This window comes from Notolepis coatsorum (assembly GCF_963971535.1).
Source record: "Notolepis coatsorum genome assembly, chromosome: 11".
In the NCBI taxonomy this organism is placed as follows: Eukaryota; Metazoa; Chordata; class Actinopteri; order Aulopiformes; family Paralepididae; genus Notolepis; species Notolepis coatsorum.
Genome location: NC_140175.1, coordinates 93885284 through 93910702, shown reverse-complemented (window position 1 = coordinate 93910702; position 25419 = coordinate 93885284). Strand labels below are relative to the sequence as shown.

The following is a 25419-nucleotide window of genomic DNA, read 5'->3' as shown; positions in this document are numbered from 1 at the left end:
CACTGTACACTATACTGTGCTCTATACTGTGCACTATACTGTACACTATACTGTGCACTATACACTGTACACTACACTGTACACTACACTGTGCACTATACTGTACACTATACACTGTGCACTACACTCTCCACTATACTCTCTGACCTTCCCACTAATTATGCATGTGTTCCCAACTTCCCTCCCATACGTCTAGAATAGATGCACACTGTGGCAAAGGAAATGAGATTCAGGATACATTGTCTTTATTTAAATACTGATACTATTTTAATGTCACATTGTAATAAAATAATTAATATATACAACCTTTAGTAGGAGGATTGTAAAATGTATTTATGGGTTGATTCCAAACAAGCAGTCAACCTATAAAAACACAGGATCCATAATCCTTAGCCTGAAGCTTTATACCAAAAAGGCACAAAGGATTAAACAATCATGCTGACGCGATGTACATATATATGCCAATATCCCCTCTGGGTATGCAAATAAGCTAAGATGTTATGCATCACAAGCATTAAATTTTTTATATTTCCGGTATGTACAGTACACACACACACACACACACACACACACACACACACACACACACCAAGGTATCTCACTGCTTGTCACAGCGTGTACGTCGAGGCGCCATTATAGAGTCAGAGACTTGAAAGCCCATTAGCTCCCCCATCACCATCTCATATTAATTTGGGCGGATCACCGCGCTGGCTGGCTGGCTGCCCGGCTCTCACTGCGGCGTCCCGTACACACACACACACACACACACACACACACACACACACACACACACACACACAGAGAGAGCCGGTGGCCTGGAACAGGAGCACATCTGTTTGTGATGCTGAACACACCCAGGCTGTGTGCAGGCAGGCCAGGGTCGAGACAAGGACGTGTTCCCCCCCGGCCTCCCCCCCGGTCCCAGGCCACGGAGGATGGACAGGGCTTGCTATCGCTCCTGACCGCTCCTGACCGCCCCTGACCGCTCCTCCGCAAACCCTACGGGGCATGCCGCCTTGATCGGAGAAGACACAGAGAGGACGTTCGTCCGCACACGGACATGTGCTCTGTGACCGTTTCATCATCAGAGTGCACTCGGTCCCCCGAGACTTCAAGCTGGATTCAAATCAAATCATCTCAAGTTGACCCAGGATTTACCGAATCTGCATTATAACATCTCCCAAATGCACATAAATGAGACAGATACTGCATTTTCCTTACATTTCTGACTTACAATATTGAAATGTAAATGGAACTATTTAAGATAAAGTTAAAGTTAAATAAAGTTTGAAAATGCAACTACATTTTTCAGTAAGCCACTTATGTTTAAAAAAAAGTATTATAAAGAAACGCCCACTTGCGGTCATAAGCAGTAGCCTATCGGTAATTTTTTTTACCTCCTAAGCCCGGAGCCCTATTTTCTGAAAATCCGCCTACAATACATACCTAAGTAAATGGAATATTGCTCCACTTCTACAAGGTCCATTTGCATGTTCTTGGTATCTAGGGACATCTATGGACCTCAGTGAATGTATTCCCAGTGTCAGAAATATTGTGTCTATTACTAGGCTTGCTTAAATTGTGATGAAACAAAGGGGAATATGAATAATAATTTTTCTTTGCATCTTTGACAGTGAATAACACCATGCAAAAAATGACCAGACATGAAAAACTGCCACTGATCTCATTGGGAGCATGTCTATGTTCCCCGGGTCCTATGTTCCGCGCTTGATTGATTGATTGATTGAACATTTTAGATCACCAGCCCTGATTCCAAACTCTAACCTTAACCAACTTCGAAAGAGGGCCTAAGCTTAACCAGTTAGAAACAAGGCGGACATTAATAATTAATAAAATAATACAAAATTATAAAATGTTCAATCAATTAATCAATCAAGCGGGGAACATAGGACCCGGGGAACATAGGACCCGGGGAACATAGGACCCGGGGAACATAGGACCCGGGGAACATAGGGATGATCCCATCTCATTCAGTACCTTCTTGAGATCACGTGTACAGAAAATCTAAGGAAATGAATAAAGGGAAGATGATTAAACAGAAGGTTTTGTAGATACAGTACTGAATTCTCCCATCCGGACCAATGCAATTTGAAATATTATTATAGAATATAGAATAGCAGGCTTATAAATTACCTTATTATAGCCAATTCGCACATTTATGGATTGTGCCAAATCTTATCTTTCAAATGCCAGAGTTCAATTTGGATTTAGTATCACCAGGCGTGCATAAGAACAGATAATGAAATCTTGTATGTACAGTAGGTTTATTATTCTGGCCAGAGTGACGTCATTTTGAAACTGATTTCAAATCTGATTGTTGCTAAATGCTCAAAATAGGGGAGACAAACTAACTGCGCTCCAATATAAGCCAATAACGTTCAGTTTTGTGGTATAATATCCTGAGTAATAAGAGATATTAAAAAATGCATACAGAACCCATTTGCTTTTTTTGACCTAGAGGCCTCTGGGAAGTGTATTTCTGAAGAATTACAATGCTCATCGAAAGCTCTGGATGTCCTCTTCAAAATGGCCGCAAAAAAACTGGCGGACATTCGCAAACTAAACAACAGAAAAACTAAAACTAAAATCTATCTAATAACACTTTAACCTATTGGTAAACTAATGTATTGATGATAATATACATTATAACTGCTGTTGTGACGTGGTTATGATGTTTATACTTGAATACGTTTGACAAAAAAAAAGATAATTTTGTCAGACAGTCTGGTGAACTTGATTTATGACGTGATGTCATTTGTGGTCCGGCGGTCTTACATCCCTACAGGATATATATATATATATACAGTATACAGTGTATTGAGTAAAATTTTTTGTTATAATATCTTTTTTTTGAATGCCAATTTAGGGGCCTCCCTGGTGGCTTCAGGGGCCCTATGCAAGAAACGGCCCTGTATATAGCAGAGATAAGCGTGTGGTGCTAGAGGTGCTCAGTATTCTGGTCAGTGTTCTGCTGACTGGTCGATGGGACACACAGTGCTGCAGCCCACCAATCATCCTCTGTGTGTGTGTGTGTGTGTGTGTGTGTGTGCGTGCGTGTGTGTTCGTGTGTGCATGCATATGTCCATGCATATGCGCACATGTGTGTGTACAGTATGTGTGTGTGTGTGTATGTGTGTGTGTGTGTATTAGATGCCGGCACCATAGTGATTAAAATGGGTCAGTCAATAATACTCTCAGATTCTGCTTGGCTCGTCCCGCAGGAACTCTGACCCCTGCCCTACAGTGACCCTGATTGTGTGTGTGTGTGTGTGTGTGTGTGTGTGTGTGTGTGTGTGTGTGTGTGTGGGTGGGTGGGTGCTTGCATGTGCATGTGTGTGTGTGTGTGTGTGTGTGTGTGTGTGCATCACCCACCGACCTCTCGCCTGCAGACGTTCATATAATATAAAATAATATGTATGTGTGTATGTGTGTGTGTGTGTGTGTGTGTGTGTGTGTGTGTGTGTGTGTGTGTGCATGTGTGTGGGTAGGCCTCGTGTGTCTGTCTGATATAACAGATTGAGTGCTCCTGTGACCTATAGCATAACAGGGCCAGACTGCAGACACTGCAGCGTGACTGCTCTCTGTGCTATCGATCATCACGGAGGGAAAAACAATCATTATTCCACACGGTTTACCTTTCCAGGAACCATGTTTTACGGATGAGCCGTGTTTCCACCCCATATAACCGATGCTCTGAGAGGATGATGATGATGATGATGATGAAAGGAAAAGCACAAAGGCCTCTCATTGCGCGCCTGTAGTCAGTAGATTGTGGATGATTCATACAGGTGGGTGGTTACGGACGGTCGACCGTATGCAGGAGACATTTGTCTACGCCTCTCTCCCCTCGTCTTTCTCGCAACACCTCTGATGCCCTCTCGAGCGACGGGTATCAGGGATGATGATGCTGCGGGTGTTTTGAGGCTGATGATGAAGAGGCTGATGATGATGATGATAATGATTTCTCTTATTTCATAGTTTCATATTTTTATATTCAGATCAAATGTTATTGCCAATATTTAGGTATTTCTACTATTACTGAGAAGACACCACAGACTGTGGATGCTTTTAAAAAGGGCCTCAAAACTAATCTTTTTAATAGAGCCTTTTGTGGATTTTATTTAGTTTTAGCTCCACATATTTTATGTTCTTTTACCAGTTTTAGCCCTTCTTATTTGATGTTTTTATTTACTCTTTTACTAGTTTTAGTGTTCTTTTTACTCCTTACTAGTTTTAGTCTTGCTTATTTTATATTCTTAATTTTTTTTACTGTCTTTCTAGCTTTTATGTTCTTTTACAATGTAGCGCTTTGAGATATGCTCCACAACTATAAAGCGCCCTACAAATCAAATATATTATTATTATTATTATTATTATTATTATTATTATTATTATTATTACCCTGCCCATACCTGTACCTCCCCCCTTCCCCATGCTGCTATGATGCCCGAATTTCCCCAAGGGGATCAATAAAGGAATATCTTATCTTATCTTATTATAGCTAAGCTTTTCAGACTTGCCCAGCTGCAGGTAGTGAAGTGGTATCAGGAGTGGTGTGGGGGGATAAAGAACCAAACAGGAGTCCTTGTTACTGCTGCGCTCTTGGTCTCTTCACTTGTACCGCTGTGAGCAGTGAACTCCCAGTAAAAAAGGTCAGGAAAACGGCAACTCTATAGCCGGCCGACAATAACCCCCGAAAATACACCCTGATTCTACATAAACCACAAATCGGGTGATGGTGAGAGAGAGAGAGAGAGAGAGAGAGAGAGAGAGAGAGAGAGAGAGAGAGAGAGAGAGAGAGAGAGAGAGAGAGAGAGAGAGAGAGAGAGAGAGAGAGAGAGAGAGAGAGAGAGAGAGAGAGAGAGAAAGTGAGTGTCAGATAAATAGATAGTGTAAGAGAGAGAGAGAGAGAGAGAGAGAGAGGGGGGGGGGGGGCTGAAGAGCACCTACGGGAGGCTGCAATTCGAAACCAAACCCCCCCACCCAACCCCCTCCAATGTACAGTTTCTTCCCCCTCAAATGTATATATTCTCTTTTAGAAACTCTGTTTAAACAGTACTGTATATTTGTATGTCATAAATGTCATGATGTTTCATTGACTGCATCACAATGGGAGACAGTTTAAAAAAATACAACAACATCATCCAAATGTGTAAGATACAAGGTTATTTTAAGACTATCCTCTACTCGATGTTAAGGTAGGGGTAGTTTGTAGGGGTAGTTTGTATACAATCAGCACTCACACAACGCATTATTATTACACTAGCGCATATGTAAGTTAAGCATACATGTTGAAGCGTACATGTATCATGTTGAATTGGAAGATACAAACGCCAAATTGTTTTTGTATTGACACCTGGATGAGGGATTTCATGGACCTATTGTCAATGGAACGAGCAGCTTCAACGCTCGCTGAATATGACCATGGAGAGGAAGGCCCCTGGATCTTTATAAGGAGAATAGTTATGACTGAATTGATCTGCACCCCCCCCCCCCCATTTGTTAGTGTGTTTTGTCTGTATTGTACTATGTTTGTGAGTTTTGTTTTTGTCTGTATTGTACTGTATTTATGTTGAGCTGTGTTGTGTTTCAAACTATTAATAATTTTTTTTAATAAATATATATATATATATATATATTAAATGTCATGATGAATTGAAAATGGGGGACCCTGATGTAAACAAGACGAAAGTCTTTCTCAGGTCTGCATCCCCTTAACAATTGTGTGTATTGAGCCGTACTGTATTGTACCCATTCTGCAATCTGTTAATAAGGTTTTCAATCAATCAATAAATTAATCAATCAATCAATCAATCAATCAATCAATCAATCAATCAATCAATCAATCAAAGGTGTCTAACCAGGATCTTGGTCGTTATGAGGAGTTACAGGTTGAAATGCTGTGTGTGTGTGTGTGTGGACTACTTATACCGTATACTCTAGTGTGGAGTAACACTTCTATCTTCTCCTACAGAACCAGTGTAGCTAAACGGACCCGTCTGGCAGCGACGCAGTGACCCTGCTGACCTTATCAAGGAACCAGTCGGGTCGGCTGCCGCTGCCGTCGATGCGGAGCCTCATCTTCCTCAGTGGGGCGATGTCATCGATCTCCAGGCTGAACGTGTCCTCCTGGCCACGCTCGAACCTGACAACCGCCACAGAGACATTGACAGCATGATACACTGTATGATGTACTGACAGCATGATACACTGTATGATGTACTGACAGCATGATACACTGTATGATGTACTGACAGCATGATACACTGTATGATGTACTGACAGCATGATACACTGTATGATGTACTGACAGCATGATACACTGTATGATGTACTGACAGCATGATACACTGTATGATGTACTGACAGCATGATAAGGTGTCTTGAAGTCAACGTTCCCTTCATTGTAGATTAGTAATTGTCAAAAGGAGGCCTGGGATTGAGGACAGAACAGTAAAATATGACAATATGAAGTCCTATTGACCCTTGAAGTGGTTAGAAATATACAATATATATACTGTACACACGCACATATAAATATATATATATATATATATATATATATATATATATATATATATATATATATATATATATATATATATATATATATATATATAATACTATGGCCATTCCCAAACTCAATTATGTGTAACAGATTGCTGCATCAAGATCTGAGTCGATACCATTAGTTAGTTACACAGATTTAATGCTAACCCAAACCATATTTGACCACTTGAGAATTGAAAAACATGGTCCAAAATCCATCCAAAAAGACTTAACCAATTAACTTAATCAATAATGGTCACACTGTGATGTGGTATCAATAACTATTTACACAAACAACAATGCATTCATACAAACCATACCCTCTCTTATTGACATAGGTCTCTAGTTTATAGGTGTCAGGTTTCATGGTGCTGTGGTTAACCTATAGGGCACAATACAGTTGATATTGTTTATGCAGTGAGGTCAGGTTTTTTTTCTACTTTTTCTCCCCATTTTCTATTTTCTCTCCCTTCCCCAATTTCGTATCGTCCAATTCTACCCTCCCCTGTCTCGAACGCTGTTAGGCCATGCCTCCCACAAGCCGGCTGCAATGTGGACAAAGCCTTACATCATGTGTCCCCTCCGGTACTCGAGGAAGTAGCCGTCGCATCTGTTCACCTGCACAGCGCGATCTCTCAGCGGCGAGGGTCTGCGTGGGAGGGCACGCCGCCCCCGTCGCTTCCTGATTCTGCTGCGCAGGCGCACCAACCTACCTGTAGGAGTCGCTGTCCACAACGTCCGATCCCCACCCACCAGCTTCCCACCCCCTAATACTGCCAATTGTATTAATATGAACGACCAGCCAAGCTGGTAGCAACGCCGAGAGCTGCGCCACCTAGCCGCCCTGAGGTCAGGTTTTTTCACGGTGTCGCTCACATTGAGAGAGTTACTGTGAGCAGCCACAGCATCACACATTAATGCAGTTGAGCTCTTTGGATCCACAAGAGTGCCAGCTTTACAGCCATATCTAATTGATGCAATTCCAAGACTGTTTGGGGACCAAGGTATGAAGAAAAAGTCCTAGCACTACGCGAAGAACTGCATGGTGTTGACCCTAAACTAAAGAACTAGCATGCAGTGGGCATGTGTGTAAAATGTGAGTTCGATTGAGTCCGTTGGCATTCAGATACCTTAGAGAATGGCCATGCCAATGGGGTACTATATTACGGTATATAACTTAACTATGCAGCATGCATTTAATCCTCCTAACCTATCCCACAATGCAAAGCGTCTAGCGTCTTCTTTGGCTGTTAGCTACATTCAAACTGCTGTGTCAGCCATAGATATATATATATATATCTTTTTTTTATCCACTTTTTCTCCTCTTTTTCTATTTTTCTCCCATCCCAATTCCACTGTGCCAATTCTTCCCTCCCCTGTCTTGAAGGTTGCTCGCATATGCCCCCCACTGGCCGGTTGTAGGGAGGATAGAAGCCTTGCATCACGTGTCCCCTCCGATACACGAGGAGGCAGCCTGTCACATCTTTTCACCTGCCAGCGCGGACTCTCATTGGCGAGGTGTAACGTGTGGGAGGCTCACACTACCCCCGCCATTTCCTGTCTCTGCTGTGCAGGCGTCCCCCAACCGACCACCTGTAGGAGTCGCTGTCCACAACGTCCAGATTACCACCCATCGACTTCCACCCGCTAACTCTGCCAATTGAGTTAGTATGACGGCTGGCCCAAGCCGGAGGCAACGCCGACAGCCGGAGTCGAACCCGGTGTCTCTTGCGTTGGTGACGAGCGCAATGTCCGCTGCCTAGCCATATATATATATATAACTAGATGGTGCAAGGCGGAGTCTCCAGCGTAGATCACCGGTGGCCATCTTGTTACAGGCAGCACGCCCACTCATAGCATAAATGTCTATGGTGCATGTACTATTGAAATAACCATAGCTTGCTACATTTTCAACCGATTTACAAACGGTTTGGTTTATTACAAACGTTATTAACGTGGCTATGATTCAGGATGGACATGTTGAAATAATCTTCATATGAAAGTCCATTATAAGTAAGTAGTATGATAACTACATCTCTGACGTTTATAACTAACCAAACCGTTTGAAAATCGGTTGAAAATTGAGCAAGGTATGGTTATTTCAATAGTACATGCACCATAGACATTCATGTTATGAGTGGACATGCTGCCTGGGGCAAGATGGCCACCATGTGGCAACGTCGGTCTCCATTGGCCAGCAGCGCGGGTGAGTCATCTAGCCTTTTTTTTTTTTTTTTTTTTACTTTGACCAGTCAGCTGGTTCTTTTTAGCGTTTATCGCTTTTCCGTCGCATTCATACTTGGTCAAGTTCGACCGACAGAAGCAGGCTGAAAGGGTTCAGATGGGGGGAAAGACACTCTGGGAAAGGCACGGCTGCCGTCCGGGATTCAAACGCGCTCAGCCCCAGATCCGCGCAAGCGCGGTTGTCCACGGCGCTGAAATAGCACTCGCGGTACGTGGTGAGCTACTGGAGCTCCCCGAGTCATCTAGCCTTTATATATGTCTATGGTGTCAGCTACCACATGTTACAGCTAGTGCTACTGTAGTTAGTGTTAATTACAGATCCCCTCCGCACATGTTTTTTATGCTTTAAAGATTTATATTGAATAACATATATATTGTTTGGTATGGTTTTTCCACCAGAATTAGGGAAAGTGTGTATGTGTGTGTGTGGGTACGTGCATGTGTGTGTGTGTGCATGTATACTTGCCTGTGTGTGTGTGTGTGTGTGTGTGTGTGTGTGTGTGTGTGTGTGTGTGTGTGTGTGTGTGTGTGTGTGTGTGTGTGTGTGTGCGCGTGTGCGTGTGTGTGTGTATACCGTATGGCAACTCATGTGAGATGAGTGTGTGTCACACCCTATGCCTGCCTGTCTACTCTCTCTCTCTATTATTCTCTCTAATTACAGACGTGGAGTCAGGTGTGTGGGAGCTCTGGGAGCAGCTGTTGGACATCTGTGTGCTGATTGCTGCACCTACTTAAACCTGGCGCAGATGTCATCATGCTGCCAGGTCGTAGCTTAGTATTACCCAGTCAGTCATAGTTCTTTGCTCATTTCTAGTTAGTTGTATTTCCGTGTTCCTTGTCTTGTGTCTTACCTGTCTCTCCTTTTCCCAGTCCCTCATCTGGCTCCCCGTGCTGTCCCTACTCCTGGATCTCTCTTGCCTGACCTCTGCCTGCCTGACGATTCTTCTTGCCTACAACCCGGACGGTATGTAGAACTCGCTACCGTGTATGACCCCCCGCCTGTCTGACAACCCGCGCCTTGCCTAAGCCCCGGACCGTCTGAGGAACAGATCCTGTGTACGACCCCCCCCGCCTGGCTGACTAGCCCACTCCTTGCTCGAACCCTGAACTACTTGAGTATCCCATTCTGTATACGACTTCTCGCTTGTCTGACTACCCTGCTCCTTCTCTTAGCCCCTGGACAATACAAGTATCCCTGTGGCTTTACCAACCACTGCTTGGACGATTATACAATAAAGCACCTATAATAATAAAGTATTTTGGGTTATACCAAGTTCTATGTCTGCTGTCTCTGTGTTTGCATATTGGGTTCCACTAGTTCAGTCGTGACAGTGTGTGTTGTTGTTCGGGTCTGGTCCCGTACCTATCCTCGTTCTTCTGTAGCGGCATCTCCTCTGTGCTGCCGTTGAGGCCGAACACAGACATGAAGATCTGGGTGTCGGTCCCTGCGTTCTGCACGTCCCCCGTCACGACCGTCACCTCGTAGATGACCTGACCACAGGGGACACAACACGTCTCACTCAGTCACCTTCTACCGTCGCTTCACCCATCCGTCTGCATCTTCCAGACTCAGTGTTACGCCGCAGAGGGGTTTGTGTGGATTTCTCTCTTGCAAAGAGTATGAATGAATGATCATTACATTTATATAGTGCTTTTCTAGACACTCAAAGCCCTCCCCACAATGTAGGGTGGAAATTGCCTCCTTCACCACCACTGGTAGCACCCAACCTTGGGCTATGCAGGCTCAATGGCTGCCATACACTGGCACCAGGCACACATCACTGAACGGCTCAGGAGACAGGGATTGATATCAGCCAATTAAGGGAGGGAGGGATGATTAGGTGGCCTTGGTGTCTGAGACCTGATTGGGAATTTGGCCAGGAATGTAGAGGACCCCCTACTCTTTGTGATCGGCGCCCTGGGTTCTTTAACGACCGAATTCAGTCAGGAGCTCGGTTTAGCGTCTCATCCGAAGGACGGCACTCGCAGCTGTACGGTGTCCCTATCACCGTAACAGGGGCATTGTTACTGACAAGTCCAGAGGACAGAGTGCTCCCTGATGGACAACAACACCACTTAGTAAGTAATAATGGTCACGATGGCACAATAATATGCGACAGTGTGTTCTTCACTGTGACTATGGATTATGGATATGACAGTGATACACTGACTGGCAGTATAAGAAATATACAGGAGCAAAGGCCAAAACAACAACAAGGACGACAACAACAACACTAAACTGAGGTGTGCTGAACATACTTTAAAGTTATGGAGCATATACAAAAATGTGGTTATTTGGATATGAAAGACCAAAGAGGATTATTTTAGGAACACGCACAAATTGCCCCAGAAACTCACAGAACCAGCCAGGTGTAAAATCCGCTGTCAATGAAATTGTCTAAATGTACTACTTGTGGATACAGCTACGTACGAAGCATTTGCATCAAATACATCAAAGCATTCCCAATCCCTGTTGTGCTAGTATGTATTAATCCCAGAGCTGCAGTAGCATAAATGTATTAACCCTTTCACTACCACACTGGTAGTGAAAGGGTTAACCTTCTGTAGTGTGGTAGTGAAAGGGTTAACCTTATGTAGTGTGACAGTGAAAGGGTTAACCTTCTGCAGTGTGGCAGTGAAAGGGTTAACCCTTTGGTAGTGAGGCAGTGAAAGGGTTAAGCTGTGTATATACGGCTGTAACTGTGGCCACACACACACTCTCATATACATACCTTCTGTGATATGCAAATATTTTCTGCGTCCAACGCGTTGAATATCCGAGCAGTCAGGCCGTCTCCTCGATCTTTGGCCAGCCAGCACTTGCAAGCGAAAATATAATTGACCCCTCTGGTTGGCACGGCAACAGACAGCTCATCAACCAGCCAGCAGCTGTCAGGAGTGGCCCCGTCATGGCCAAACTGCAGGGAGGGAGAGAAACAATCACTACTAGCAGTGTGTGTGTCTCTGTGTGTGTGTGTAATGATCTCATGCATTGTTTGTTTGTGTGTGTGTGTGTGTGTGTGTGTGTGTGTGTGTGTGTGTGTGTGTGTGTGTGTGTGTGTGTGTGTGTGTGTGTGTGCGTGCACGCAGGAGAGTGCCCAAAATGTGATTACACGGCTCCGCGAGAGAGACTCCCCATCCGTCCTGTCTTGGAAAATATTATCATGTCCATAGCTCTGTTTAAATACATATTCTCTGTACAGCCATGACTAGTTAATATAGTTAACTAGTATACAGCTCAGACACTAGGGCGACAGTCTTAACCTGTTCCACACGATGTGAAAATCCGCCTAAAATATATACCTAGGTAAATGGAATATTGCTCCACTTCTACAAGGCCTATTTGCATATTCTTGGTATCTAGGTACATCTATGGACCTCAGGGAATGTATTCACAGTGTCAGAAATATTGTGTCTATTACTAGGCTTGCTTAAATTGTGATGAAACAAAGGAGAATATGAATTATGATTTTTCTTTGCGTCTTTGACAGTGAATAACACCATGATAGTAATGACCAAACTTAAAAAACTGACACTGATCTCGTTCAGTACCCTCTTGAGATCATGTGTACAAAAAATCTAAGGTAATTAATAAAGGGAAGATGAGTAAACCGAAGGTTCTGTAGATACAGTACTGAATTCTCCCATCCGGACCAGTGCAATTTGAAATATTATTATAGAATATAGAATATGATGCTTATACATTACCTTATTATAGCCAATTCGCACATTTATATATATATACATATATTATCTTTCAAATGCCCGAGTTCAATTTGGATTTAGTATCACCAGGCGTGCATAAGAACAGATAATAAAATCTACTGTAATCTAGTGTACTTTTTAATTTTCCCCACAGTGCAACCGTTTTGAAACTAATTTCAGATCTAATTGTTACTACATGCTAACAATAGGGAGGAGAAACTAACTGCGTTTCAATATTTGTCAAAAACGTTACCTTTTGTGGCTTATTATCGCGAATCAGTTATTGATATGATTCATTCAGAACGCTGAACTTTGAACCCCCACAGTATCTGACAGGAAGTGTAGTTCGGACCAGATGTCATTTCTTGGGTCGGTACCGACCCCGTGGGGTGGAACAGGTTGTTCTTAAAACAACGGCCAAGGCCCAGGACAGATTGACTTAGATATGACATGTCGAAGTAAATCCGATCTTGTTCTTTTCTTGTTAATCTTGACTCCAGTCTTGTGTCAGATACGACAAAACCCCTAAACCCATTTTTGTTTTCATTTTCTCATCTTTGTTTACCTTTCTTGTCATATCTGTTATTAATTTGTCATCTTATGTTCGTCATGTCAATTATGTTATTATTTATTGTAAGTCTGACCAGAGCTCTTTCTCACGCTTGTGTGTACACACTTGTTTTTTAGTTTTTTGTTGTATCTCTCTTTCGCAGATTTTTCTCTGTTTTCTCCCCGTCCCAATTTAGTCGTTGTGCCAATTCCCCTCCTTCTCCTACCTGGTTGTTGTGCGCATGTTCTACTACTGGTCGGTACAAGGGAACCCTGAAGTATCCGCACGCTTCCAACCGACACGTGCGGCGACAGCCAGTGGCTCTCTTCTCACCTGGCAGCGAGGACTCTCATTGGTGAAGTGTAACGCGTGGGAGGTCACGCTGCCTTCCTCAAGTCCTGCCTCCGCTGAGCAAGCGCCCAGACCTGACCTGTAGGCGTCGCTGTCCACAACGCTAGTTTCCCACCCACGGCTTCCCTCCCCCTAACCCAGCCAAACGAGTTAGTATAGCGATCAGCCCAAGCCAACTAGGCAATGCTGACTCCGGGAGTCGAGAGCACAGCCTCTTGCATTGGTGACGGAGGATGTGTGTACACACTTGTCTCTCTGATTGTAAACTGAGCATACTCTTTCTGTGGCCACAGAAACAGAAATAAACTATGTTATATTTTGGATACAATTTGACTCATCTGAATTTCTAACAGTTTCATTTAAAATATTCCACAACAGTCCCCTATAATACCTCCACCGTTTTGATCACTCCCACATCTGAACCCCGGGGCTGGAAGCTCTCCAGCGAGCCGGCCTGGAAGCAGGGCCTCTCCTCCGGCAGATCCAGCCACATCCTCTCCGTCTGGGTGCGGTTGGCCCCCACGATGATCACAAAGGCCCTGCTGGCGGTGCCGGCCTCCACCCCCATTCCCGTGGCGATGGTGATGTGGTACGGGATGACTGGTATACGGAAAAGAGTGAATGAATGAATGAATGAGTGAACGTGTTTAAATAATTTCGAACATAAATTAAAAACAAATGAAATTAATTAAAACTAGGGATGTCCGATATTATCGGCCTACCGATATTATCGGCCGATATCGGCATTAAAATGTGATATCGGAAAATATCGGTATCGGTTTTCAATTTTTTATTATTATTTTTTTACATTTCTATAACCTTTATTTACCCAGGCAAGCAAGTAAGAACAAATTCTGATTTTATTTATTGTCAAAAGTATGCATAATGTTGTGTTAATTCCACAACAAGAGATATGTAATGTTAATTACCTGAAATTATTCCATTTTTTGGGGGGGGGGAAACCCTGCATATATCGGTATCGGTTGATATCGGTTGATATCGGTATCGGAAATTAAGAGTTGGACAATATCGGTATATCGGTATCGGTAAAAAAGCCAATATCGAGCATCCCTAATTAAAACATTTAAATAAAACAATAAAGTAATAAACAGATTAAAAAAACAAACAAGCAAAACAGTAATGTTCGAAAAGGAGTAGGATGAAGTGTAAACGTATGTATTCCTACCCCCTTCACACTCTATTATCTTAATGCAACTCATATTAGCTCATTTTCATACAACCCAAATTTCCACACTATATGAAAAGAAAATATTATGAAAAGAAAATATCAGTAATAATACTAATGATAATCCCACCGGAGCACTAGCCCCTGGACAGGGACGCCAGGGCTCAAGCGGTCAACACAACGCCTCCTCATCCATATACCTCTGAGATATAATCCTTTTATATGTTTTTTTAAAGTAATTTATATTTGTGCTTTGTTTTAATTTCACACTCAAACCATTCCACAGATATAAAGAGGACAATATAGACTCAGTTGTCCAGAAGTAGCCTACCTTGTGCCATCATTTTAGATTACTACATTAGATTACATTCAAATGTATTGTACAGTACAACGAAAAGAAGTTTGGCATCCAACCAGAATGCAAATGTAGCAGTAAAAAGAGCAACAGCAATATACAATGTACAGGTGATTAAACTGGGTACAGAATATACAAATTAGTACTACTGAGTGTAGTGCTAAATCAGATGTAGTATTAATATGTACAGTGATAACTAGTAAGAGTAGGTAAGGGATATATACAGATATAGTAAAGGACTATGTGCAGGTAAGTACAGACAGGTGTGGATAGGTATCCGGTGAGAATATATATATATATGGTATATACAGCATTATTGTACATGCTATCATACAGAGCTATGGAGCTTATTCCATAAATATGGAATGTATTAAGACTCATGTTTGAAATAGAGGGGAGATCTCAGTGTTGTTTTCTGGGATTGTACAGACAGGAGTATAGACCATGAGGGTATCAAGTACGAAGAACAGCATGGATTCTGCAGAGAAAGAACTCTGGAATATCATCGGTGAGTAAGAAATAGCGCTTAGGCTTCAAGAAATCATGAACCATTCCTTTAAATGGCTGCATTTATATAGCGCTTTTATACAAATCACTTTACAATTTTGTTCCTCACTTTTTACCCATTCACTCACACATTCACACACCGACAGTAGAGGCCACCATGCAAGGTGCCAACCTGCTCATCGGGAGCAGTTAGGGGTTAAGTGTCTTGCTCAAGGACACTTCGACATGCTGGAGGAGCGAGAATCGAACCGGGAACCTCCGGATTACCAGACAACTGCCCTACCTCCTGAGCCACTGTCGCCCCCCACTTTAACCCAAAGAGTGTTGTAATCACGGCGAGAGCCTTCCTCACCCCTCCTCCTTCCTCACCATCACCATCACGGCGGAAGCCTTCCTCACCCCTCATCCTCTCACACCCTTATATGGGCAGCATCCGACCCCCGGGTTCCCACGCTGCCAGCACACTAATTGACACGGCTGAGAGGAATCCCCTCATCAGCGAGATGGTACTTCAGGCCACGGATCCTGTTCTACCCTCGTCAGAGTCTTAACCTTCCTACCTAGGTACGACGACTAGCTCTAGCCTTGCTACTCAAAGCCTTGTTGAATTGCCTTGTCGCTAACCCTGTTCTCTCTGTGCCCCAGGACCACCGCCCCGGTACTCCGCTCACCTGGACGCCCCGTGCGGCACATGGAACGCACCAAAGGCGACCTTAGCAATTACGCAAATTACAAAGGGATCACACTGCTATCAGTGCCAGGGAAGGTTTTTAACAGAGTCATCTTGAACAGGATGAAGGACCTCATCGATGCACAACTCCGCAATGAGCAAACTGGTTTCCGCAAGGACCGATCCTGCACAGACCAGATTGCAGTGCTGGGCATCATCGTGGAGCAGTCGATAGAGTGGAACTCACCCCTGTACATAAACTTTGTGGACTATGAGAAAGCCTTTGATAGCCTGCCCTAGACAGAGAGACCCTCTGGAAGCTTCTCCGACATTACGGGGTGCCAACCATGATTGTTTCCATCATCAGGAACTCCTATGAGGGACTGACATGCAAGGTGGTCCATGGAGGGCAGCTCAGAGAGGCATTCCAAATGAGGACCGGGGTCAGACAACGTTGTCTGCTCTCGCCCTTCCTCTTCCTGCTGGCCATTGACTAGATAATGAAGACCTCCACAGCACAGAGAAGGTACAGGATTCAGTGGACACCTTGGACGCAACTGGACGACTTGGACAATGCTGACGATTTGGCACTACTGTCGCACACCCGACAACAGATGCAGGAGAAGACCAACAGCGTGCACTTCCGCGCAAGTGGGGCTCAACATCCACAAAGGCAAGACTAAGATCCTCAAGACCAATGCAGCAAACAACACCAACACAATCATGCTGGATGGCGAGGCTTTGGAAGAAGTCGAAGCCTTTACCTACCTTGGCAGTGTTATCGACAAGCAGGGCGGCACAGATGCTGACATTAGAGCACGAATAAGGAGAACACGTACAGCATTCGTGCAATTACGGAACATCTGGAGCTCAAAATAACTGACTTCCAACACCAAAGTCAGATTCTTCAACACCAACGTCAAGGCAGTCCTACTGTACGGAGCAGAGACGTGGAGAACTACAGCTGCAACCAACAGGAAAGTGCATTAACAGCTGCCTGCGGAAGATCATCCACATCCGATGGACAGACACCATCAGCAACTGCAAACGCTGGCAGAGAACAAACCAGCTGCCCGCAGAAGAAGAAATTAAGAAATGCAGATGGCGCTGGATAGGCCACACCCTGCGAAAGCCATCACCAGACACGCCCTAAAATGGAACGCCCAGGGCAAGTGGAAAAGGGGTCGCCCAAGAAACACCTGGCGCAGAGAGCTGGAGGCAGACACCAAGACCATGAAGATGACCTGGAACCAACTGGAGAGAACAGCTCAAGACAGAGATGCCTGGAGATCACTTGTTGACGGCCTATGCCCCAGAAGGGGTAGCAGGCGTAAGTAAGTTGTAGTTGTAGTATTACTGAGTTGAAATTACTGATTACCATGCTAGTTCTACCAGTACTCTGTAAAGCATTACAGCTATAAAGTAACCTTTCCAACCCTGGATATAGACCAACTAGCTAGAATATAAACCTGAAAGAGCTCAACACAAACATGTTATGGCCTCATTCATCGTCTATGGAGCAGCCTAAGATTTGACATCACCGATTGGAGGGGTCTCTTTCTCTGATTTCTAGTTTTAGGAGAGAGTACTGTGTGTTCACAAAATACTGACTGAACTGTCCTTGGGCACGGAAAGAAACATGTGTTAATTATTAAAACGAATGGCATTCCCCCTCAAGCTGATGCAACCAAAGCAAATGCAAAATTAGTATTCTGGGGGTAGAAGAAAAATATGTCAAGAACACAACACTGTGTGTGTGTGTGTGTCTGTGTGTGTACGTGCTTGTGTGTGTGTTTGTGTGTGTACATGCTTGTGTGTGTGTGTACATGCTTGTGTGTGTGTGTCTGTGTGAGTACGTGCTTGTGTGTGTGTCTGTGTGTGTACGTGCTTGTGTGTCTGTGTGTGTGTGTGTGTGTACGTGCTTGTGTGTGTGTCTGTGTGTGTGTGTGTACGTACGTGCTTGTGTGTGTATCTGTGTGTGTACGTGCTTGTGTGTCTGTGTGTGTACGTGCTTGTGTGTGTGTGTCTGTGTGTGTACGTGCTTGTGTGTGTGTGTGTGTACGTGCTTGTGTGTGTGTGTCTGTGTGTGTACGTGCTTGTGTGTGTCTGTCTGTGTGTGTGTCTGTGTGTGTACGTGCTTGTGTGTGTGTGTCTGTGTGTACGTGCTTGTGTCTGTGTGTGTGTCTGTGTGTGTGTATGTGTGTGTCTGTACGTGCTTGTTTTTATTTAACCTTTATTTAACCAGGAAGTTCCATTGAGATACAAGATCTCTTTTGCAAGGGAGACCTGGGCCCTATTCCCCGTACCTGGCTAACTGAGTTAGCCGGATAATCTTCAGCATAGCTTGACTTAAGCCAGACCTTTCCGTTCCCCGACGTCGGATTTTCTAAGTCGCTATAGCAACAGATCGAAAAGTTTGAACCTGCTCCGGAGCAGGGTTTAGTTCAGTTAGCTGGATGAACCATGGCCACACCCTCGCAAAGAAATGCCAGCTCGCTTCCTGAAATAAGTATCACAGTGTAGATCTGCATCATACCATTCTGAATTATGTTTTTGTGCTTCGTTTTCCTAGAGGGGGCTTTTGAAATGTAAAATAATAGACCTAAAATGCTGATACTAAATTTACTTTGTCCTAAATAATGCACATTATATATACGGCACTCAGAGTCGCGATACACACTGCATGTGGTTATTTGAATAAAGGCGCATTGCAAATGTGAATCCCGCTGGGATATTTTTAATGAATGAAACCTATCGGGCGTTTGGCTCTGATTAGTTTCATATTCTCTGCTGTGGATGTATTTGCTTAACGGAGCGCCGGATTGTGTTTCATTCAAGCATAAATTGAAGTGTCTATTCGTGGACTGTGGATTATGAATTACGAGGAATCTGAATCTGTGGATTGTTGAATTGTATCACTGTCACTCACACGTTATTGTGATATTGTAACTGGGATTAAAATGTCTGATGAGATGCGCTGTTTGACGGATTTGAGAAATTGAATGAGCCGTTGACATTAATGCATTTGAGAAAATGCATTTATCTGCTCAAGCACTGTTATCTGATTATGAACACTGGTTCTGTCACTGGTATAAACCAAAGGTTAATCAATTCAATGCATGTATGGATGATGAAGATTAAAACCTGATTAATAGTGAAACTGTATAGCCAGCTCCAAGCCTCTCTGACACGTTATTTCAGGTCGCGCCTTAAAACTTTGGGAACCATGTATTTATATATACAGTAAAGTACATGATACCTAAGCCGAGCGCATACACTGTACAGATATCCTCATAAATATCTATTAATTCGTAACAATTAGATACTCTTTGGGCTTGTTTCTACTTATTCTGAAAAAGTTGAACTAATTATTTTCGCTAGCAATAGATCTCATTCGATTATTCATTCCATTAAGCCTACTGCCAGCAGCACATTTAAAGGAATATAATCTGATTGATTGGGGTAATGAGGGACTTAAAATTTGCCTATAGATTATGCATTTAACTTGTCGGCGAGGCTATTGAGCCGTACTGTATTGTACCCATTCTGCAATCTGTTAATAAAGTTTTAAATCAATCAATCAGTCAATGCCGTTAAAAAATCAGGATTTCTGCGATCGACACCTGCTGTCTTTTCAGGTCAGGCGGCCGCGCGCAATTATCCTGAGTATCAAGTCTGGTTCGAATTAACGAGACTGAATCAGCGTTCGAGGAACAGGGAAAGCGCGGATCCAAACATCGGGTTAATTGAATCTGGATAATGGGACTTTTGATCGACTTAGTTGAACCAGGTACGGGGAATAGGGCCCAGGTGTCTGTGTGTGTGTGTGTGTGTGTGTGAGTGTACGTGCTTCTGTGTGTGTGTCTGTGAGTGTACGTGCTTGTGTGTGTGTGTGTGTGTCTGTGAGTGTACGTGCTTGTGTGTGTGTGTCTGTGTGTGTACGTGCTTGTGTGTGTGTCTGTGTGTGTACGTGCTTCTGTGTGTGTGTGTGTGTGTGTATGTGCTTGTGTGTGTGTGTCTGTGTGTGTACGTGCTTCTGTGTGTGTACGACACTGTACGTGCTTGTATGTGTGTGTGTGTGTGTGTGTGTCTGTGTGTGTGTGTGAGTGTATGTGCTTCTGTGTGTGTGTACGTGCTTGTATGTGTGTGTGTGTGTGTGTGTGTGTGCGTGCGTGCATGTGTGTGTGTCTGTGTGTGTGTCTGTGTGTGTCTGTGTGTCTGTGTGTGTCTGTGTATGTGTGTGTGTGGTGTGTGTGTGTGTGTCTGTGTGTCTGAGTGTGTCTGTGTGTGTGTGTGTATGTGAGTGTGTGTGTTCTTACTGGGCAGCTCTTCCACAACGTCTTCTTTCTTCTTCTTCTTCTTGTTCATGTTGCTGTCGACACTCTTCAGCATCAGCGCTGAGCTCTTCTTCTTACTGTTAACACCCTCTCTCACGCCCTCATATCCCTGAACACACACACACACACATGCACACGCACACGCACACACACACACACACACACACACACACACACACACACACACACACACACACACACACACACGTACACACACCTGTTAGACATGTACAACATTGCAAGCACATCAACTAGTACACAGAATATGTATTTAACTATGGAGCTATGGACATGATAATATTTTCCAAGACAAGTTACATGGCAGTCATGTATGGGAGGAAACATAATGTAATGCAAACCTGTCCTTGGCTGTAATCTGGTTTCAATTGATTCTTTTCTGGTTTGTTTTATTAAAAGTGTGTAAAAGTGGCTCAGGAGGTAGAGCAGTCGTCTGGTAATCGGAAGGTTCTCAGTTACGATTCTGGCTCCTCCCCCGGCAGCGTGTCGAAGTGTCCTTGAGCAAGACACTCAACCTCCTAACTGCTCCCGACAAGCAGGTTTGTACCTCGCATGATTGCCTATGCAGTCGGTGTGTGAATGTGTGAATGAATGGGTGAATGTGAGGCATAAGTTGTAATAGTGCTTTGGATAAAAGCGCTATATACTGTAAATACAGTCGATTTACACAGAGACAAAGCACATACAAAAACACACAAGTATGCACCCCCCGCCCCCATACACACACACACACACACACACACACACACACACACACACACACACGCACACACACACACACACACACGCACACACACGCACGCACACACACACACACACACACACACACACACACACACACACACACACACACACACACAGCGTGTTACCTTGACATAGAAGACTCTCTCGATGCGCCGGTCTTCTCTCTTCCTGGACAGCCAGCGTTCACACAGGAAGAGGTACACCTCCTCCGTGTCCGTGTCAAAGATCTCCACCGTATCCAGGTACCAATCAGCGCTCATCATGCTGTTGTCATGGCGAAGTCTGATCCTAAACACTTGCCCGAGGTCCACCGCCTCTATCGTGAACTTATCCACCTGCGGAGGGGAGCATGGAAGGGCATGTGTCACAACAACACCACACACTGAAATGACATTATACTGTAGTTTACACGCCCGATACTGGTAGCAGATATTGGACCAATACTGGGCTAAAATGGGGTATTGGTCGAAGAAGTTCATCAATACTAACAATCCGATACCAAGGGCCACATTTAACATCAAAGTAGAGATGTTTGGCACAGAGAAGCATATTAGATCTCTGTGTATGTAGATACTAGAGATGCATACTATCTCTATCTCTCTCTCTAATCTCATTAATCTAAATGATTATATCTCAATAACCTTTGCCCCATGGCCCCAGACTAATGGTCTAGGGCAGTGCTTCACAATCCTCCCCTCGAAGCACCCCAGCCTTTCCATGTATTTGTTAGATTCCACCACCAGCACACCTGATTCAACTTAACAAGCCCTTTATTAGTTGAATAATTTAACAAATACATGGAACGGCTGGGGTGAGGTTTGGGAACCACTGGTCTAGGGTCTATACCGTTCAGTAAAAGCAACGGATCAGTTCGGCATGCTGTGTTGGCCAACACTTGAAGCGTAAGACTCGTGACTCGGTACAGTGGCTTTGCACGGAATGTTTGTGTAGTGCTCTGTCTTCCAACATGGCTGCCTGTAACACTGCAACCATTGTTTTGTACATGGCAACGGTTGCTATGTGTTGATATATGACTAATTATATCAACAAAAACCTAATAATTTGGTGTCTTATCTTGTAAACAAGTCACAGTGGAGAACATTACTTTTCCAGTGTTTTACCTACTCTACCGCTGCACAGAAATGAGGCATTTTCTTTTGAACGTGGTTACCAATGGTTACCGGCAGCCATACTGGAGGAAACTGCACAGAGCCTCTATTGGCCGTGACGGGAAGTGTAACACATTATGAAACTGAACGTGAGAGAAAGCAGGGGTCTCTCAGTCCCGCGTCGTCTTACCGATCCCCGTTCAAACTTGTTGCTGTTGGTCTCTGACTTTCTCAGTTTCCTCTCACCGGTGTCCCCCTGGTCCCCGGAGATGGTGAGGAAGACGTTGGCGTCGGTGCCGGCGCCGTAGGTGTCACCCGTTGTCACCGTGATGTTGTACGTGTGAGCTGTGGCAGGCGAGACACGGGCAGAGACCCAACCACTTTGAGGCAAGTTGTACAACGTGAACAGGGTTCGCACACGGTCCTTGAAGTGCTTAAAGTGCTTGATTTAAAATAAAATAACGTCCTGGAATTCCTTGAACAGCCCATTTTTAACAAGGTGCTTAAAAAGTCCTTGAAATTCAAACCAACCATTCGCATTGAACGTTTTGTTCATCCATAGATAGAAATGTTCTGAATCAAGAAATACATTTTTTTTTTAATTTAAAGTGTAACTAATTGTCGGAAATTGGTTTTAAGCCATAAATATTGGATCCGATATTTTCTTCTATTAAAAACAGCATTTAAAAGTGAATTGTATGCCCTTTTAAAATGACTTTGAGGCAAGTTGTACACCGTGAACCACTTTGAGGCAATTCACAGCGATCTGGGACAAAATAGCAGAGCTGGGTTCAGGACACTCAGACGAACGCAATGCTCTCCGACACACCGCTGTCATGACAGGCACTCATTAAGTGTTTTTTTAAAGCATGAAGGGAAAATTGTAGCCGAAAGTTTACTGAAAATGTACTTTTACACTGCAGTTCGCAAAAGTGTGTGTGTGTCCGTGTGTGTGTGCGTGCTTGTGTGTGTGTACGGAATCAGAATACATTTTATTCGCCAACTACAAGTGCACGTATAAGACATTTTAATTGGTGCCTGTTCACACAGAAGACAAACATCAACACGTCAAGAACAATACCAATAACAAAATAATAATATTAAGAATCAGATGAAAAATATCAATTATTAAAAACATTGACCTATTGTTCAAATGCAGTCGAGCAAAGGATCAAAGATAAATACAGTAATAAGAGAATAATAAATGAAATATATAGAGTAGACTATATGTAGCCGGGTTCGTTACTATGTGTAGCCGCACCGCGGGGGACATCACAGACCACTATACCAAGAGGTGAATTCACCTTTTGGTAACGTGTCTGCGTGCCTTTTATTTTTTTATCCACTTTTTCTCCTTATTTTTCTATTTTTCTCCCATCCCAATTTCACCTCGCCAATGGTTGAACGTTGCTAGACTATGCCTCCCACTGGTCGGCTGCAGTGAGGACCAAGCCTTACATCACGTGTCCCCTCCGGTACACGAGGAGGCAGCTGTCACATCTTTTCACCTGTACAGCGCGATCTCTCAGTGGCGAGTAGTAACACGTGGGAGGCTCACGCTGCCCCCGATACTACCTGATTCTGCTGTACGGGCGCACCAACCGACCTGTAGGAGTCGCTGTCCACAACGTCCAATCCCCACCCACCAGCTTTCCCACCCCTAACACTGCCAATTGTGTTAGTATGAACGGCCAGCCAAGCTGGTAGCAACGCTGAGAGCTGGGCTCGAACCCAGCATCTCCTGCGTTAGTGGCGAGCGCCTTGCCCACTGCGCCACTTAGCCGCCCTTGTCCGCATGCCTTTTATGGGTGGATGAGTTTACTTGCAGTACCGCTACATGCCACAGTAAGTTCACAACACTTGAAGTCCATCGTGACTGTGGATATACTCACGGACCTCCGTTACATAATATTATAGACCATATATAGAATATGATTTATTTAGTATTGCAGGGGTGAAAAGACATGTGTCTTGTGTGTCAGTGTGTGTCAATGTCAGTATGTGCATATGTCCTGATTCCTGACACTTGACATGACGATGCCTGTACTCGAACGTGTGTGTGCACATTGTGTGTTTTCTCTGAACACATTAGCATACAGGATGTTAGACACGTACTCTCCAGGGCGTCCTCCACCTCCACCTCGGTGACCTTCAGGCCGCCGTCTCGCCCCAGCTTCTCTGTGATGATGTCAGAGGGCACAAGCTCCCTCACCGTCTCCCCATCATCCTCCGACTTGGCCAGCCAGCGCTCGCACGGGAAGATGGTCGTCTCGGAACCCTGGAGACACACACAAGTGACTGACTGAGTCTGTCTGTGTGTGTGCATGTGTGTGTGCTCGAACAATGAAGTCATCACAGACCCAGAGGGTCTTTAATCTTTTTGCGAGGAGAACGTCTCCCCCTACTGACTCTAAATGGTATTGATCTCAATAATGACGTCAACCAGTAAAAAAGGCCCTGGATGAACTTAAAGGGGTTATGCACTGCTATTCCTAGCACTATTTGGGCAACTTTACACACTTCCTGTGAGTCTATGTAACACATCTGTAATTTTTATTCCAAAAATAATCATTGTTTTATATTTCTAATCTTGTACTCAAAACCAGCATTTTTCAGCCTCATGAAAGCAGGCTATTATTGGCTTGGCTCCACCCAGACTTTGAGTGACAGCCACCCACCAAATAGCTCCGCCCATCTCCCCGTCAGAGATTAGGTTTCAGGTTACATACAAATATGGTATGTCATAAATATAGAGATGTAGCAGTACTGTCTATCTATATATATATATAATATGTTACCATGAATTGAAATTGGGGGACCCTGATGTAAACAAGACGAAAGTCTTTCTCTGGTCTCCATCATAGCAGTACTGAGCAGTACTGTAGCAATACAAATATGGTATGTCATAAATATAGAGATGTAGCAGTACTGTCTATCTATATATATGTTACCACTATTTGTAAAAGCCACAACCACGTTACCATATTTGTAATAATGTAAATCATTGTGTCGTTGTACATATTGTGTATACACCGTTAGAAGCTAACATAGCTTAGCTTGGTAGCTATTGTGC

At 44.0% G+C, this 25419-nt stretch overlaps 1 protein-coding gene across 1 annotated transcript in view; it reads right to left on the bottom strand.

Annotated features, from left to right (window-relative positions):
- loxhd1a (lipoxygenase homology PLAT domains 1a) overlaps positions 1 to 25419 on the bottom strand; it is a gene marked incomplete at both ends in the record, with an annotated part of 180996 nt that overhangs the window by 40514 nt on the left and 115063 nt on the right. The window contains 8 exons of the mRNA XM_084324540.1: positions 6049 to 6166; positions 10178 to 10305; positions 11547 to 11732; positions 13812 to 14020; positions 20458 to 20584; positions 21363 to 21572; positions 22537 to 22691; positions 24462 to 24624. Coding sequence (XP_084180666.1) covers positions 6049 to 6166; positions 10178 to 10305; positions 11547 to 11732; positions 13812 to 14020; positions 20458 to 20584; positions 21363 to 21572; positions 22537 to 22691; positions 24462 to 24624 — 1296 coding nt within the window. The remainder of the gene's footprint in view (positions 1 to 6048; positions 6167 to 10177; positions 10306 to 11546; positions 11733 to 13811; positions 14021 to 20457; positions 20585 to 21362; positions 21573 to 22536; positions 22692 to 24461; positions 24625 to 25419) is intronic.